Raw genomic sequence first — 16404 nt, forward strand, 5'->3', positions numbered from 1 at the left:
TCTTTTAAAAAAAAATTGTTGGAATTCAAATAGTGACCTAAATTAACTACAGTTGTTATTCATATTAACTTTAATTATTTATGATTTTCTTGTCTTTTCTCTTTGGATTTTCTATTACTTTAAAAATGTGTGGTTAGTTTACTACATCTAGCAAGTCTAGAAGGTTAAGTGGGAATTAGCTAGCTTTAATTTTTATTTATTGGTATATCAGAAATGTAAGCTGTAGCTGCAGAACTCTAACATTCAGTTGAGTAAATGTTTGAGCAGTGAGGCACAATATGTAAAATTAAGACAGTTATTTTTTACTTCCTTTTATAGATAAAAATAAAAATTGTAATGTACAAATATATAGTATTGAATTTATTATGCTTATTTAAGGAAACATATAATAAGAGTACCTAATTCCTAAGAGTCATGTAGTTTAAAAAATTTTTTATTGTGGTATAGTTGATCTAACATTCATATAATTTTTAAAATTTATGGTAGTGTTTTTGTGCAGTCTTTTCTGAGTAGCAATTTGCCTATTGCCATTTGTGTGTGTGTGTGCATGTATGCGTGCTCAGTCACTTAGTCATGTCTCTTTGCAACTCTAGACTGTAGCCTGCCAAACTCTCTCTGTCCAAGGGATTCTCCAGGCAAGAATACTAGAGTAGGTTGCCATTTCTTACAGGGAATCATCCTGTACCAAGGATTGAACCCACGTCTTGCGTCTCATGTGGTTATAACTTAGTTTTGATTTGAACTTCATACATGAGCTACATAAGCCTAAAATTCAAATGTAAAAATTAACTGTTTGCAATTAGAAAGTTTTTCATGTCTGTTTAACTAGAATATAAGGTAGTTATTAGTATTTGAAATGTGTTGTATATAACATAACTGTTAATTGGATTCAAAGTTGCTTTTTTCCATAAATGCCACTAGCCTAGTTGATCTTAAGAGACTCTTCCCTAGTCTTTATTAAATATTTTCACATTGAGCCACAAATTAAGATTTTTCTTGTCATTGACAATCCAGAAGTTATTTACCAATTTTTGGCAGGAGAAAAGATGAAGATACTTCATGCTCTCTGTGGGAAACTACTGACCCTAGTTTCTACTAGGGATTTCATTGAAGATTATGTTGACATATTAAGACAAGCAAAACAGGAGTTCCGGGAGTTAAAAGCAGAACAACATCGAAAAGAGAGGGAAGAAGCAGCTGCTAGGTGAGAGATAATTATAGTCCATTGTGCTAATGAAAGCTGTTTATTTCTTTGCCTCTAAAAACATGTTGGGGACTTCCTTGGCAGTCCAATGGCTAAGACTCCACACTCACAATTCTGGGGACATGGGTTTAGTTTCCCTGGTCAGGAAACTAAAATCCCATACATGGTGTACAGCACAGCAAAAAAATAATAATAATAATAAAATTTATTAAAAAAAATAAAACCATGTTGGGCTGCAATGTGACTCTGGCTTACCGCTGAAAGGTTATGAATAGATTACTTTATAGTTTTGTCATAACATTTGGAGCATTTTCTGTAATTGGGTGGTTAAAGATAAAGTTAAAAGTATCATATAGACTATAATATTTTATTTTAACTTTCAGAATTCGTAAAAGGAAAGAAGAGAAACTTAAGGAGCAAGAACAAAAAATGAAGGAGAAACAAGAAAAACTAAAGGAAGATGAGCAAAGAAATTCAATCGCAGATATATCTGTTGGGTATGGTTTGAATTACACTGCTTATCTGGATGACATAAAGAATAAAAGTCAGCACCTTAAACTCTAAAATGCTTTCCAAATTTTTAGAAAACTAATTTTCTGTAGTTTTGTAATAGTGTCAGCAAGCCTATGAAGTTTACATACAGACAGTCCTCAGATAAACATGTATTGTTGTTGTTGTTTTTAAAAAAAGCACTTTCAGGGAATCTAAAACTCATTCTAGCATTACTAATAGTATCTCTCCCTTCCATCACCATCATCACAGTTGTACTCTGTTTCACAGAGTTCCTTCAAGCTTTTTAAGGAAGAGATTGGAGCTTTTGGTAGAAGGTGGAGGGAGAAGATGTCAGCACCTTAAATAATTCAGTGACTGCCTAAAGTATTTTTTTACATATTGACATATTAGGGATAAAGATTGGCTGTGAAGACAAGTGGGAACTTTTCCTATATTATAGATGGCAAATCATATTCAAAATTAGCAGAAATAATCATTCTAAAATAAAATCTTCAAAAGAAATTCTAAAAATCTCAGTATTCCAAATTTAGTATATTGACTTTTGATTATACTTACATGTAAAAATACCTGTTACATCTTAAGATCATAGGTCACAAACTCGGAACAGTTGTATTTTCTATGGCCATCAGTAATACTTTAAGGAATTTATTTGGATACCTTGAGAAAGTTAATAATAGATATGACACCTAAACTAAAAGCAACCAAACAAAAAATAGACTTCACCAAAATTGAAAACTGAGAAAGTTAAAAAAACAACCCAGAGAATAGAAAAAAAATTTTATAAATCATATATCTGATGATGGTCTGACATCCAGAATGTATAAAGAACTCATACAACTCAATAGTAAAAAGACAACTCAGTTTTAAAAATGGGCAAAGGATTTTAACAGCCATTTCTTCAAAGAAGATCTATATGAAGCGCATAAAAAGATGCTCAACATCATTAGTCATTAGGGAAATGCATATCAAAACCACAATGAGATAGTACTTCACACTTAAACTAAGATGGCAGTATTTCAGTTGAGGGATGATAACATATGTTGGTGAGAATAAAGAGATTAGAATTCTCATACATTGCTCACAGGGATGTGTAAAGCAGTGTGGCTGCTTTGGATAAGTTTGACAGTTCATCAAACAGTCCAAACCATATGTTACCGTGTAGCCAGCAATTCCACTCCTAGGTATGTACCCAAGAAAATTAAGAGCATACATTCACCCAAAAATGTATATATAAAAGTTCATAGCAGCATTATTCTTAATAGCCAAAAAATAGTTCATCAATCCATCAGTTAAACAAATCAGATAAACAATATATTGCTTCTGTGGTATTTCCTTATAGCAGAATGTTATTCAGAAATAAGAAGGAATGGAATTCTGATACATGCTACAACATGGATGAACTTTAGGAACATTATGCTGGGTGAAAGAAGCTAATCTCAGAAGACCATGTGATTATTCTGTTTATAGGAAAAGTCCAGAATAGGCAAATCCAGAGCAGAAAGTAGAATCAGTGGTTACCAGGGTCAGTAGGGAAAAGGAATTGAAAATGGCTATCCAGTTTTTCTTCTGAGATGATGAATTAGATAGAGGCAGTAATTGTACAACCTTGTTAATATTACTAAAAACCACTGAGTTGTACACTTTAAAATGGTGATTTTTATGGTATGTGAACTATGTCTCAAATTTTTTTTTACACTTTATAAACATTTTTCCAATTATGTCAGTTATAGATAAAATACTGTATTCATTTAAGGTATATAAAATAATGATTTGATAAATGTATATATTGTTAAATGATTACTATAATTTAGTTAATATTAATTGCCTCATATAGTTGCAGTTGTTTTTTCCTTGTGATGTCTTCAGTTTTTTAAAAAAATAAATTAGGCATGTAATAGATCCCACCACTTCATATGTTTGTACTCATTTAAGCTCACTCATTTACATTATCCCTCTGGCTCCTGAATACACTGAGTTTGCAAAACTCTTTGAATGTAGAACATAAATGGTGGAATTCAAATTCCATGCAACTTTAGTTTTGATTTGGACAATACAGTGATAAAACATCCATATTATTCCTACTTAATGTATCTGAATTTGTCTACTTCTTCCCCTGACTGTTTGTCTCCTTATCTCCTTCTATACTCTGAGTCCCCATTACCTCCCAGCCAGCTACCTGGACTAATTACAGTGGCCTCTTTACTGGTCTTCCCTCATCTGCTTTCTATCTCAGATAATTTTCCACATAGCAGCAAGAGTACCTTCTAATCATGTCATTTCCCTTTTCTAAACTCTTCCACTTTTTCCCTGTAGCTTCTCCCTACCGACCCCCATTGCTCTTTGAATAATGCCAAGGCCCAGTATGATCTTGCCCTGATTTTTCTCATTCATATCTTAAATTGCTCCTTTTTTGTTTACAATCTTGTCAAAATTACAAGCTCCTTCCTTTTCCCTTGAGCTCAGTGCATTTGCAGGTTATTCCTTCTTCTAGAAATAAAGATTTCTTCTTACCTGCCACCTCACCCCTCCCAGCCTCCTCAGTCTTGCAGTTTAAACGTCACTTCTTTAAGCGAGCGTTGCTTGATCCCTGGCACTAGGGATCAAGTTCTCCTCAAAGTGCTTCCATAGCATTTTGAACTTCTTTTTTAGTATTTATTACATATTGTAATTGTGCAATGATTTATATAATTATCTGCAAGACTATAAACTCTGTATGATCTTGTTCACTACTTCCCAAAGGATAAACCCTGGCACTTCATAGGCAGGCAGTGAATATTTCTTGAATGGAATTATAAATATTTTTTCTCCTTAAGGGAGGAAGACAGGGAAGACTTTGATACTAGCACTGAGAGCAAAGAAATAGAGCAAAAGGACCCAGACCAGGAGACAGTCACTGAAGATGAAGATGACCCGGGACCACACAAGAGCGGCAGCAGGGGTAATGCAGAACGTCTCACGGGCGTGCTTGCTTGTGTTTAATTGATAAGGCATTGTATCAGTTCACTATTCTGAAATATATATTAGGCTACTTCCATTTGTGATTCCAAGGTGTGTTGTTGATTTTTTGTATTTGCTACTTTATGTTGACCAAGTAGAAATTTTTATTCTATAATGTACCGATTCAACATTGAATGCCTCTTAGATACTAGAGATGCAAAGATCAGTAACGCTTGTAACTGGTGTCATATTGCTGAGAATGGAAATCTCTGCTGCCTTAAAGTAATCTCATAAGTTGCTGGATCAAAGGAAATACATTTTTTGAAAGCTTGTGATACAAGTTACTTCTGAGGATCTCCAGCCATTTTCATTTGATAACTGTTAAAGGAGATACTTAAGTTTATTCTGTGCCTCTAATTTGGACAGTATCTGTTTTTTTACATTATTTTTTAAATGGTTATTTTTTACATTATTTTTTTAAATGGTTATTGTATAAGAAAATCTCTTATACAATATCATGGAGGCTGTATTCTCTGACTGAAATGCAATCGATTTGGAAATCCAAAACCAATCTTACGCTATTAGAATTTAGAACATACTTCTAAGTAGAGTTTCAAAGGAGAAGCCCTAATAGAAATGTTAAAATATTTAAAACTAATTAATACTGCATATTGATGGATATAGTCCATACAAGTCCATACTTGTTGGATCCAGTCCCTCTACTTAAAGGAAAATTTATAGCTTTAATACATATTAGGAAAGTAGAAAGGCAAATTGTGCTAGGCATTCATTTAAGAAGTTAGAGGTAAAAACTAGAATAATCTCCCTAAATATAAGGAGACAATAGATATGAGTAGAAATTAATAGAAAATAAAACTGTAATAGAGAAAAAAAACCAAAGTCAGAAGTTTATTCTTTGAAAAAGACACAAACTAGATAAACCTTTGTTGAATTGACCTTCAGGGGGGTGAGTGGTCACAATAAAAAAAATTAGGACTAAAAATTGAAGCAGCATAACTAGAGATAGAGTAGAAATTTAAAGATAAGGGGATAACACAGCAATTTAATAGCAGTAAATTTGAAAATAGAGGGCAAAAAGCGAAATCCTAGAAAAAATGCAAATTATAGAAATGAATTAATACAAAGATTAAAAATGTGAATGGTCTTAAACTGTTGAGTTAGTATTAAAAACCTTCCTATAAAGAAAACATCATTCCTAGGCGACTTTATGGTGAATTCTGCCAAATTTCAAAGAAGCAGATAATTCCAATCTTACACAAACCCTTTCAGGCAAAAGAAAAGAAGAAACACCCCCCAACCATTTAAACAATTTGGCAATGACTGAAACAGGAGAGAAGTCTAATTCTTCAACATAGCATAAAAGCCCAGCCAGGAATTTAGGCTCCTTCTGTTTTGTTGGTACTGTCATCCTTGAGGGTTTGCTGCCATCCTCATGTTCCAAGATGATTTATCATCCTGTCTCCATTCTATCTAGGGAAAGGGGAAAAAGAGGCATAACCCAGAGGTTACAAACAATGCTTCTGCTTCCATCTCTTTGACCAGTAGTTTCTAATGTAGCCATATTTACTGGGGAAAGAGGGTCTGGGAAATGTTGTCCTTCTCTTGGATTGCTGCTGCTGCTAAGTTGCTTCAGTTGTGTCCAACTCTGTGAGACCCCATAGATGGCAGCCTACCAGGCTCCTGCATCCATGGGATTTTCCAGGCAAGAGTGCTGGAGTGGGGTGCCATTGCCTTCTCCGCTTGGATTGCTAGGTACCTACTAATGATTAAGGCTTCTGTTACCTTAAAGCAGTGGTTGTTAAAGAACAGCCCATTGGCCAAATCCGCCCTGCCCCCTGTTTTAATATCACCCATGAGCCTGAAAGGGTTTTTACATTTTTAAATAGTTGGGAAAAAAATTTAAAAGAGTGATACTTTGTGACAATCACATGAAATTCAGACTCAGTGACCATAAATAAAGGTATAGCCATGCTGATTCATTTGCAGATTGTCTGTGACTGCTTTCGTGCTACAGTGGCAGAGTTAGGTAGCTGTGATGGAAACCATATGACCCACACAGCCTAAAATATTAACTAGCTAGCCCTTCATTGAAGTGGTTTGCTAACTTCTGCCTTAGAAGAAGGACTGAATATCTTGCAGAATAACTAACAGACTCTGGCACACTCTCCAGTATGGAGATAGTATATAAGTGTGCCAACTTCTTATTAACATAGTATATTAGGCTGTTCATTCTGCCATAACAAAATGTTACAGACTGTGGCTTAAACAACAAAATTTTTTATCACAGTTCTGGGGACTGGAGGTACAAGATCAGGGTGCCAGCAGGGTTAATTTCTGGTGAGGCCTTTCTCAGCTGGTAATAGCACCTTCTTACTGCGTCCTCATATGACCTTTCCTCACCCACAAGTGGAGAGAAAGAGTGTCCTGCTCTCCCCTCCTCTTGTTTAAAGACACCAGTCTGACCTTAATTACCTCCTTAAAGGCCTTGTCTCCAAATTCAGTCACATTGGGGTTTAGGACTTCAGCCTACAAATTGGGGGTATGTGGGAGTGGCACATAGTTTACTCCATAATGTATAGTAACTTGGGGTAGCTTGTGTCATGTTTTTCTAGTGAAAAATTAAAATATGATGATGGTTTCAATTACAGGGAAAAGGAGACAAAATGGATTTAAAGAATTTACAAGGCAAGAAGAGGTCAACTGTGTAACAAGAGAGCCTCTTACTCCTGAGGAGGAAGAAGTTTTAAAACAGGAACACCAACGAAAAGAGAAAGAGCTCTTAGAAAAAATCCAGAGTGCCATAGCATGTACCAATATCTTTCCCTTGGGCCGTGACCGCATGTACAGGCGGTATTGGATTTTCCCTTCTATTCCTGGACTGTTTATTGAAGAGGATTATTCTGGTCTCACTGAAGACATGCTGTTGCCTAGACCTTCATCATTTCAGAATAATGTACAGTCTCAAGCGCCTCAGGTATCCACTAAAACTGGAGATTCTTTGATGTCTGAATCTACCTCCAGCATTGACCACGGTCCATGTGATGATACTGTGCAGCTGCCAAAACCAGTGCATAAACCGAATCGGTGGTGCTTTTACAGTTCCTGTGAACAGCTGGATCAGCTGATTGAAGCCCTTAACTCTAGAGGACATAGAGAAAGTGCCTTAAAAGAAACTTTGTTGCAAGAGAAAAGCAGAATATGTGCACAGCTAGCCCGATTTTCTGAAGAGAAATTTCATTTTTCAGGTAAGTTTTCAATGAAACCTATTTCCTTTATTTTTCTTTTCCTATAATCTCTGGCTCAGGTGTAAACATTTTTCAAACTATCAAGAGCTGTATTTAAAACACTTTCTCTTTCATCTGGACAATGCTCTCAGTTCTTGAGTTAGAGAAATTTGCCGGTTAGAGAAATAAGGTTTTCTAGATTCTCCTGGGTTCCACTTGGACTATGAGAAATACATCCTAACAATATAAGAAGTTACATGCTGTATCTGAGCTCATTGTTTGATCAGTAGATTGAATACCTGAGGCACTAGGGTTACCATCGAGTTTTGAGATCTAATAATGAGTGAGGTCACTAACTAAAGTATTAGCTGAGGGTTCAGGGACAGGTTCTATTAGTGATCACAGCTTAGGAGATGGGCTGCAAGGACAGTTGAGGTAGCAGTATTTTCTGTTTGATGGCTGGTCTGTTGACAACACATAAGAGAAAGAAGTAAGGCATTTTTAGGTGTAAATGGGGTTTTCTAGGTAGAGTGATCTTAAATTTAGGGTTATATTATTACCATGACTAGTGCTCTAAGAATTGTTGATCACAGTTCTTTAACAGCTTTGTTGAGATTTAATTCATTTATCATACAGTTCACCCTTAATTAAAGTGTACAATTCAGTAGTTTTTTATGTATTCTTAGATATCTCACACAGTCAATTTTAGAACATTTTCATTATCCCCAAAACTGGTGTTGTGTAATATATGGTCTTTTGTGACAGGCTTCTTTTGCTTAGCATAATGTTTTCAAGGTTCATTCAAGTTGTACCATATATCAGTACTTCATTCTCTTTATGTTCATTGTATACTACATTTAAGTGCATTTTACTTATCCATATGTTAGTTGATGGATATTTCTATTGCTTCTGCCTTTTGGCTATTATGGAGAATGCTGCTTTGAACATTTGTGTATAAATTTTTACTGACATATGTTTTTATTTCTCTTGGGTATATACCTAAGAGTGAAATTACTGGGTCATATGGCTTCCTCAATGGCTCAAGTTGTAAAGAATCTGCCTGCAATGCAGGAGACTCAGGAGACTCAGGTTTGATACCTGGGTCAGGAAGATCCCCTGGAGGAGGGCATGGCAACCCACTCCAGTATTCTTGCCTGGAAAATCCCATGAGGTGCATGGTGGGCTACAGTCCATAGGGTTGCAAAGAGCTGGGTACAACTGCAGCAACTCGGCATGCACACCTCATCACTGTGCACTATAGTAATTCTGTTAATCATGTGAGGAACTGTCATCAGTTTTTTTCTTGAAGTGGCTCACTATTGTATATTGAAGGTTAAATTTTTCCACACCCCTCTTAACGCTTGTTATCAGACTTTTTTATTCTAGCCACTGTAGAGGTGTGAAGTGGTATCTCATTGTGGTATTGATGTGCATTTCCCAAATGACTAATGATGTTGAGCATCTTTTCATGGTTTTATTGGCCAAAGAAAAATGTGTTTAGGGAAATTCCCTGGTGGTCGAATGGTTAGGACTCAACACTTTCACTGCCATGGGCCTGCATTCAATCCCTGGTCATCAAACTAAGATCCTGCAAGCTTCATGGCACAGCAAAAAAAAAAAGAGAGAGAAAGAAAGAAAAGTGTGTTCAGATCCTTTGCTCATTTTTTAGTTGTATTATTTGTCTTTTTATTGAGCTGTAAGAGTTCTTTATATATTCTGTTGGATAGGCACAAGTCCCTTATCAGATAAATGATGTGCAAACATTTGCTTCTTTTTTTCCCCATACTTGAGAACTTACTAGGTGTTTTTATATACACCGTCTAACAATCATACAGTCATACGGGTAATTATATTTTTTAATGAGAAAATCATAATAAAGATGTTTGATAACTATTTCAGACAAACCTCAAACTGATAGTAAACCTACATATAGTCGGGGAAGATCTTCCAATGTGTATGATCCATCCCAGATGTCTGCAGAAAGACAGCTTGAGTTGAGGCTGAGAGATTTTCTTTTGGATATTGAAGACAGAATCTACCAAGGAACATTAGGAGCAATCAAGGTTTGTACCTGTTCCCATTTTTATCTTGCCTCATTACCAGAATTTTGGTAATTTATTTGATATTTTATGTTTGTTAACTTATTTGAGATAGGCATGTGTGTTCTGAATAAATAGCAGGAGTGATGCATTTTTTATAATAACTAATTTTATTTCCCTGTATCAAATTATATATATAGATAGAAATCTTTCTTAAAACCTTTTTTAATATTAACTTTTGCTATTTTAAAAATATCTGTTTTACGGTATTTTCATCCAAGATGTTGAAATGTATAAGGATATTTTCTTCTTCCTTGACTAGCTCCTGCCTGCTCTGCTGAGTCTGGTTTGTTTGTTGGTTTCTTTGTTACCTTTTTAAAATCTGTAAGTAATTCATGCTTGATATGTGTGTTCTGTTCATTCCTTTTCTGTCATCTGTCACTTTTTTGCTACTCTCAGGTGACCAACCTTAGAGTCATTTATAATTTCACTATATAGAGAGTAAGGTATTAAAGCTTCCATCTATGAATGATATGAACTCCATTTTGGCCACTTAGTAACCTTATTTTTAGATCTCTTTTTGATTCACAATCTGTTCTAGAATATCATGAATTTTTCATATGTACATTGAACTTCATACTTCTTAGGAACAGTACATGCCATTTTTCAGGGTTAGTAAATTTGAGTTTTGTTACAGGTTACAGACCGACACGTCTGGAGGTCAGCGTTAGAAAGTGGACGGTATGAGCTGTTAAATGAGGAAAACAAGGAAAACGGGATAATTAAAACTGTGAATGAAGATGTAGAGGAGATGGAAATTGATGAGCAAGCAAAGGTCATAGTAAAAGACAGGTACAAAAAGGATTTTTCTAAAGTAATCGTCACTTTTTCTTGCCATTTTATGTTTGTTTTTAAGAAAATGTTTCTTTTTCTTCAAAAAATTGTCTTAAAATCTTATTATGAGGACATTAATATTTATAACCACTGAAATGATGATTTTGCTAAACCACAAGTTCTCTGTTACCTCTCTTAGTACTAAAGCAGCTGAAAGACAACTTGTTAGGATGATAGTTATTCAAGTTTTTAAAAAGTCTTTGAACTTAAAGTTTTATTAATTTCAGAAAGTAGCTTTACATTATCCATTTTTCTTTTCTGTAAGAAAACTTGGTAAACTGTAATAGACTAAAATATTATTTGAGCTATTAATCAGAACTGATTTCTCTATAGACAGATACTTTTACTTTTTCAGATAGCATCTGCCCTTAGGATAAGTTTATTGTCTAGAAAGAAATGGTGGAGGGACCTTAAGCTAGCAATTATAGAGCAGTGTCAGAGTTCTGGTAGAAGTAAATACCCAGTGGAAATGTGACATTGATACATAGGAGAATATGGAAGACAGCAAAGGAAATGCTAGAGAAAGTGACTGTGAAACTGAGACCTAAAGGGTGGAGAGGATATGAAACTGGGAGGGAAGACATACAGGTTTTGAATAAATGAGCTTGCATTTTTAAATGATCGTTTTAGGTGCAGCATGGAGATTTATTGCAAAGGGGGTAAGACTGGAGGCCAAAGAACTAGTTAGGAGACAGCTATAAGTAAAAGGTTTCTTTCCTTAGAGCCGTCTAAGGTTTCTTTCCTAAAGCCTTCTAAGCCTTCTCTCATCCACCTTCCCTCCTCTCTGTATTTGCCCTTGTGATGTGCCTAAATGACATGATAGTTTAGCTCTTGATTCATGTTTTTCTCTCCCTTTCCTGTTGGCTTATGAGAACTCCTAGAGATTGAGGAAACCATTTCTTACACAGGTATAAGTAAGGATTTGGATAAGTCAGTGGAGTCAAGTTTCATCTAATAGTGGTTTTAAGTACTATAAACTTTTCAATGTTTTAATTGTAGACTTTTGGGCATAAAAACAGAATCTCCAAGTACTGTCTCAACCAATGCAAGTACACCACAGTCAGTGAGCAATGTGGTTCATCATCTTGCAATGGCACTTTTTCAAATAGAACAGGGTATTGAGAGGCGTTTTCTAAAAGCTCCACTTGGTAAGTATCTGTTTTTAATTCAAAATGTTATATTTTAAATGCTTTTCAATTACCCCTTAATTAATAGAACTTTACTGGCTGACAGAATAAAATTGATCAACTAATCTGAAAATTTTGAAATTACATTTCCATTTTAAAATATAAGTTCTTTCAGGTGAGATTTATTTAATAATACTTTAAAAATTTATTCTAGGTATTCATTCATTTCAGTGAATGTCTGTTTAACTATTTCTGTCAGTCTCTTTTATGAATGTTTCTTCCAAAGAGATTACCAAGTCCTGTGACTCGCTAGACCCAGAATAATCAAACACTATACATAAATGTATTGTCATTTAAAACAGAACTCAAAGAAAATACTTAAATGCCCCCCATTAAGGGTATGGTTTAATAATGTGGGTCACTCACCTGAGCATGTGTACGAAGTGCTAAATCAGAAATACCAAGTGTTTCAGGGTACATAGATGAGAAAGTGCTCTACAATCTATGGTTAGTATGACAGAAATAATTCTATCATGAGTGTGTTTCAGTAGTTATGAAATTAATGTGCTTTTTAGGACTAATCTAGGAAACATAATCCTTATGTTTTTAGGAAAATATGTTTCAAGTTCCAAATCAATTTTCATATCATAACTGCCTCTAGTTCGCTGTGGTCTTTCTAAAAAACTGAATTAATTTATAATTCATTATATTGAGATAGTTTATATCTCAATAGTGAGGTACTGGAAGAAACAGTTGTTTTAAACCATATCCTTTTGATCTCATATTGAGAGAGAGTCTTGAGTAGACTAAAATCCTTTAAAAATGACTTGAATGTTAATGTTTTGAGTAGAAAGAACAAAGTTTTCATAGATACATGGTGCTTGAAACATTAGTATATTCATAAATATTTTTAAAATGAAGAATTTGTAGTTAGTATCTCATTGTTCTAATGTCTGTCCATATTTTAATTTTCTTATAAATTGAGAATTCCACCATGAGCTTAATAACTCACTTTTCACATTGAAAGTAACATTTGTAAGAAATAAAATACATGAAATCACAAAGATTCAAATTTGTGTTTGTTGTATCACTGTTATTGTACCTTCAGTATTTCCTAATACTTTGTGTAGAAATCAAATTATATATATAAGGGATCTCTGTATTGTTTCTTACAAACACATGTGAATTTACAGTTATTTCAGTTAAAAGTTATTTTTAAGTTATAGGACTCTCATACATGTAAAATGTTATTACTACTATTAATTCTGTGATTCCAAAAGGGGTATGGGAATAAAATGTAATTCTGCTGATTTTTCCACTTCTGAAATTTCCATCAATTAAAGCAATTTATAGGTTTGGTGAGGGGGGATCAAATTTATTAATATGTTTGTATTTTCATCAGTACCTTTTATTAAATATTTAGACAAAGGGAAAAAGTTGACACTGAGAGATATTGCAGTTTACATCTAATAGATTATACAAGAGCAGAGAACTATAGTGTTCCCTATGCTTGTTTGTATACAGCAGTGTTTAGACATTCATTTCATCCTGAGACATAAAAGAAAAATAAATGAAATAAGACAAGTTCAACTTACCTTACTTATTTTGTAAGTGTTCAGCTTACCTTACTTTGTAAATGTTGGTCAAGAGTCAGATGTTGATCATTTATAATAATGGATGTTACCATCTACCATTGCTGCCTCAAAGTTAATAGAACTGGTGTCTGTAATTCTTTAAGCCTTTGAATGATCTATTCTGAATGAGACAGCAGGAAATGGAAGTGCCTCTAGGGTTTTAAGGTAGTCTAAATATTTAGAGCAAGATAATCAAGAATATATACTTAATCTAGGAGAGAAAAGGGTGTTCCACTTTATGAATGTTTGAGATAGAAAACATTAAAATTCTCTATTTTTGATAATTTTTAACATGGCAAATTAACTATAGTAGGAATTTTCCCAGTTTCACTTCAGAAATTATTTCAGTTTCTTGAAGAATCGAGTAAGAAATAAAATTTCTACTTATGTTCCACCTTCTCTAGATGTCCCTCTTATTCTAGTGATCAATCACATTGATAAAACTTGGCTTTTTTAACTTGGGGAACATAATCATATTTCACTTAATTTTAGGTAAGATATGATAACTGTTTTAGGTTGATAATTTAATAATTTATTAAGTCATGCTTATGGTTAAACCCTTAAGCTATGGGGGGGGAAATTGTCAAACTAACTTTATCAATTTGAAACTTGGTAGCACAGAAATTATATTAAGATCAAAAAGGGAGATAGAAAAAAAAAGGGACAAGAAAAAGAGGAAGATCAATCTAGTGTGAGACATGGTAAATATTTAACTTTTTAAAGAATTTTTTATTTTTAAGGAATTATGATTTTACTTTACCGCTGAATATTGATTTATATTTTTAGCTGTTGAAGGAAAAACCTTAAATTTGGTTTTTTGGAGACAATAGGGTTGAGGGCAAGCTTATAAAACGATATCTTCCTAAAATTTTTCTTTCTCTTGATACATTTCATACCTCAGCTAATCAAACTGTTTTACCCTGTTATATAAAAAACATTGTTGAACCTTAGTATACTTAGTTATTGTTAAAGAATGAACATCTATGGAATTTACGTGTACTTGTTTTACATATAGTATTTATTCACATTATTTTTTCCTTTATGAGCATAGGGAGAATTCTGGAGTAGGAGATGTTATTGTTTTATTTCCTAGGGAAGCCTGCCTGGTATGGTGACATGAATTACTATATAGTGGCAGTTAACAGCATAAAATTTCCTGGTGTGATATTTGATCATATGAATCTACCAATATTTTATATTAGTAAAATGCATTTAATTAGCAATATCTTGAGGAATTTATCTGTGCTAGCTTAATGGAAAATGAAAGACAATTCTGCCCTTAAGAACTGTATAATCTGGAGAAACAAAGTTTAAGATGAGAAAACAATTAACAGAAAAAATGGAATCAATTTTATATACTATTTTTTATCCTTTTTTAAGTAGTTATATGAAAATAGGAAAATATAGACATCCATTTATATTTCATATTCAGAACATTTTAAATGGATTGGAGTAGGTAGGTTAAAAATGGAGCTACCACTGGGTTAATTTTCTTAAAGCACCTCTTTGATCAAAACCCATAGTTTCACCAGCCTTTGAGTCAAGACTTTTAATGTTCCAAAGATTTGTCATAATTTTTCTTCCATTCTTCCACATTGGTCTCTGCAGTCTTATTTCTTGCCATTACCAATAAGAATACCCTCTGATTTTGACCAGAAATATTTCTTTAAGATCTTTGAACTAGCAACTCTTGTTGCCTTCTTCCTTGGAGAGTCCCACTTAGGCCAGAACTTTCCATGAAGACTTACATTAGAAAATTAGGATAAATAGAAGCACAAAATGAGAGGATGGAAGTAAATCACATGAACTATATTATTGCATTTATGTCCCTCTTTTCTAATATTTCTCTTTAGCTTTGTCTAAAGAATCATTTGACCCATCCATTTTTCTCCTTCTCTGATTGAGTTAGAAATCTCAATTATTTTTAGAGATGCAGATGCTTTTTCAAATGCCTTGTTCATTTATGCATATTTTCAAATGTTTATTTCTTAAGACATGTTAAACAGTTATTTTATATAGTGTCTAATTCTGTGTCTCATGCCTCTTTATGGGTCAGATTCTGCAGGCTCTTTCTTATAGTGATTTGTTTCCACATGGGCCTTGTGGGTGTTGACTATTAACTGTCACTCTGTAGAACTTAATCTGCAGAAGTTTCTTCATTGCAGAGATTTGCCCTTGTTTCTGCCATACCTGAGGTCATTAGTTCAGTTCAGTTGCTCAGTCGTGTCTGACTCTTTGCGACTCCATGGACTGCAGCACACCAGGCCTCCCTGTCCATCACTGATTCTCAGAGTCCACTCAACATATCCATTGAGTCGGTGATGCCATCCAACCATCTCATCCTCTGTCGTCCCCTTCTCCTCCCACCTTCAATCTTTCCCAGCATCAGGGTCTTTTCAAGAGTCAGCTCTTCACATCAAGTGGCCAAAGTATTGGAGTTATCAGCTTCAACATCAGTCCTTCCAATGAATATTCAGGACTGATACCTTTAGGATGGACTGGTTGGATCTCCTTGAAGTCCAAGGGACTCTCAAGAGTCTTCTCCAACACCACAGTTCAAAAGCATCAATTCTTCAGTGATCAGCTTTCTTCACAGTCCAACTCTCACATCCATACATGACCACTGGAAAAACCATAGCCTTGACTAGACAGACCTTTGTTGGCAGAGTAATGGTCTCTGCTTTTTAATATGCTATCTAGGTTGGTCATAACTTTTCTTCCAAGGAGTAAGCATCTTTTAATTTCATGGCTGCAGTCACCATCTGCAGTGATTTTGGAGCCCCCAAAAATAAAGTCAGCCACTGTTTCCAC

The 16404-nt window shown here is 34.4% G+C and overlaps 1 protein-coding gene across 2 annotated transcripts in view; it reads left to right on the forward strand.

The window, feature by feature from the left end:
- Positions 1-16404, forward strand: part of BAZ1A (bromodomain adjacent to zinc finger domain 1A) — an 86592-nt gene that overhangs the window by 60380 nt on the left and 9808 nt on the right. For both annotated transcript variants that reach the window (XM_055418235.2, XM_088829493.1), the window contains 7 exons: positions 1039-1204; positions 1588-1701; positions 4531-4655; positions 7324-7920; positions 9799-9962; positions 10636-10790; positions 11832-11980. In XM_055418235.2, the coding sequence (XP_055274210.1) occupies positions 1039-1204; positions 1588-1701; positions 4531-4655; positions 7324-7920; positions 9799-9962; positions 10636-10790; positions 11832-11980 (1470 nt within the window). The remainder of the gene's footprint in view (positions 1-1038; positions 1205-1587; positions 1702-4530; positions 4656-7323; positions 7921-9798; positions 9963-10635; positions 10791-11831; positions 11981-16404) is intronic.

Source organism: Moschus berezovskii, chromosome 21 (genome assembly GCF_049115385.1).
Source record: "Moschus berezovskii isolate FMDL1 chromosome 21, NW_MosBer_1.0, whole genome shotgun sequence".
In the NCBI taxonomy this organism is placed as follows: Eukaryota; Metazoa; Chordata; class Mammalia; order Artiodactyla; family Moschidae; genus Moschus; species Moschus berezovskii.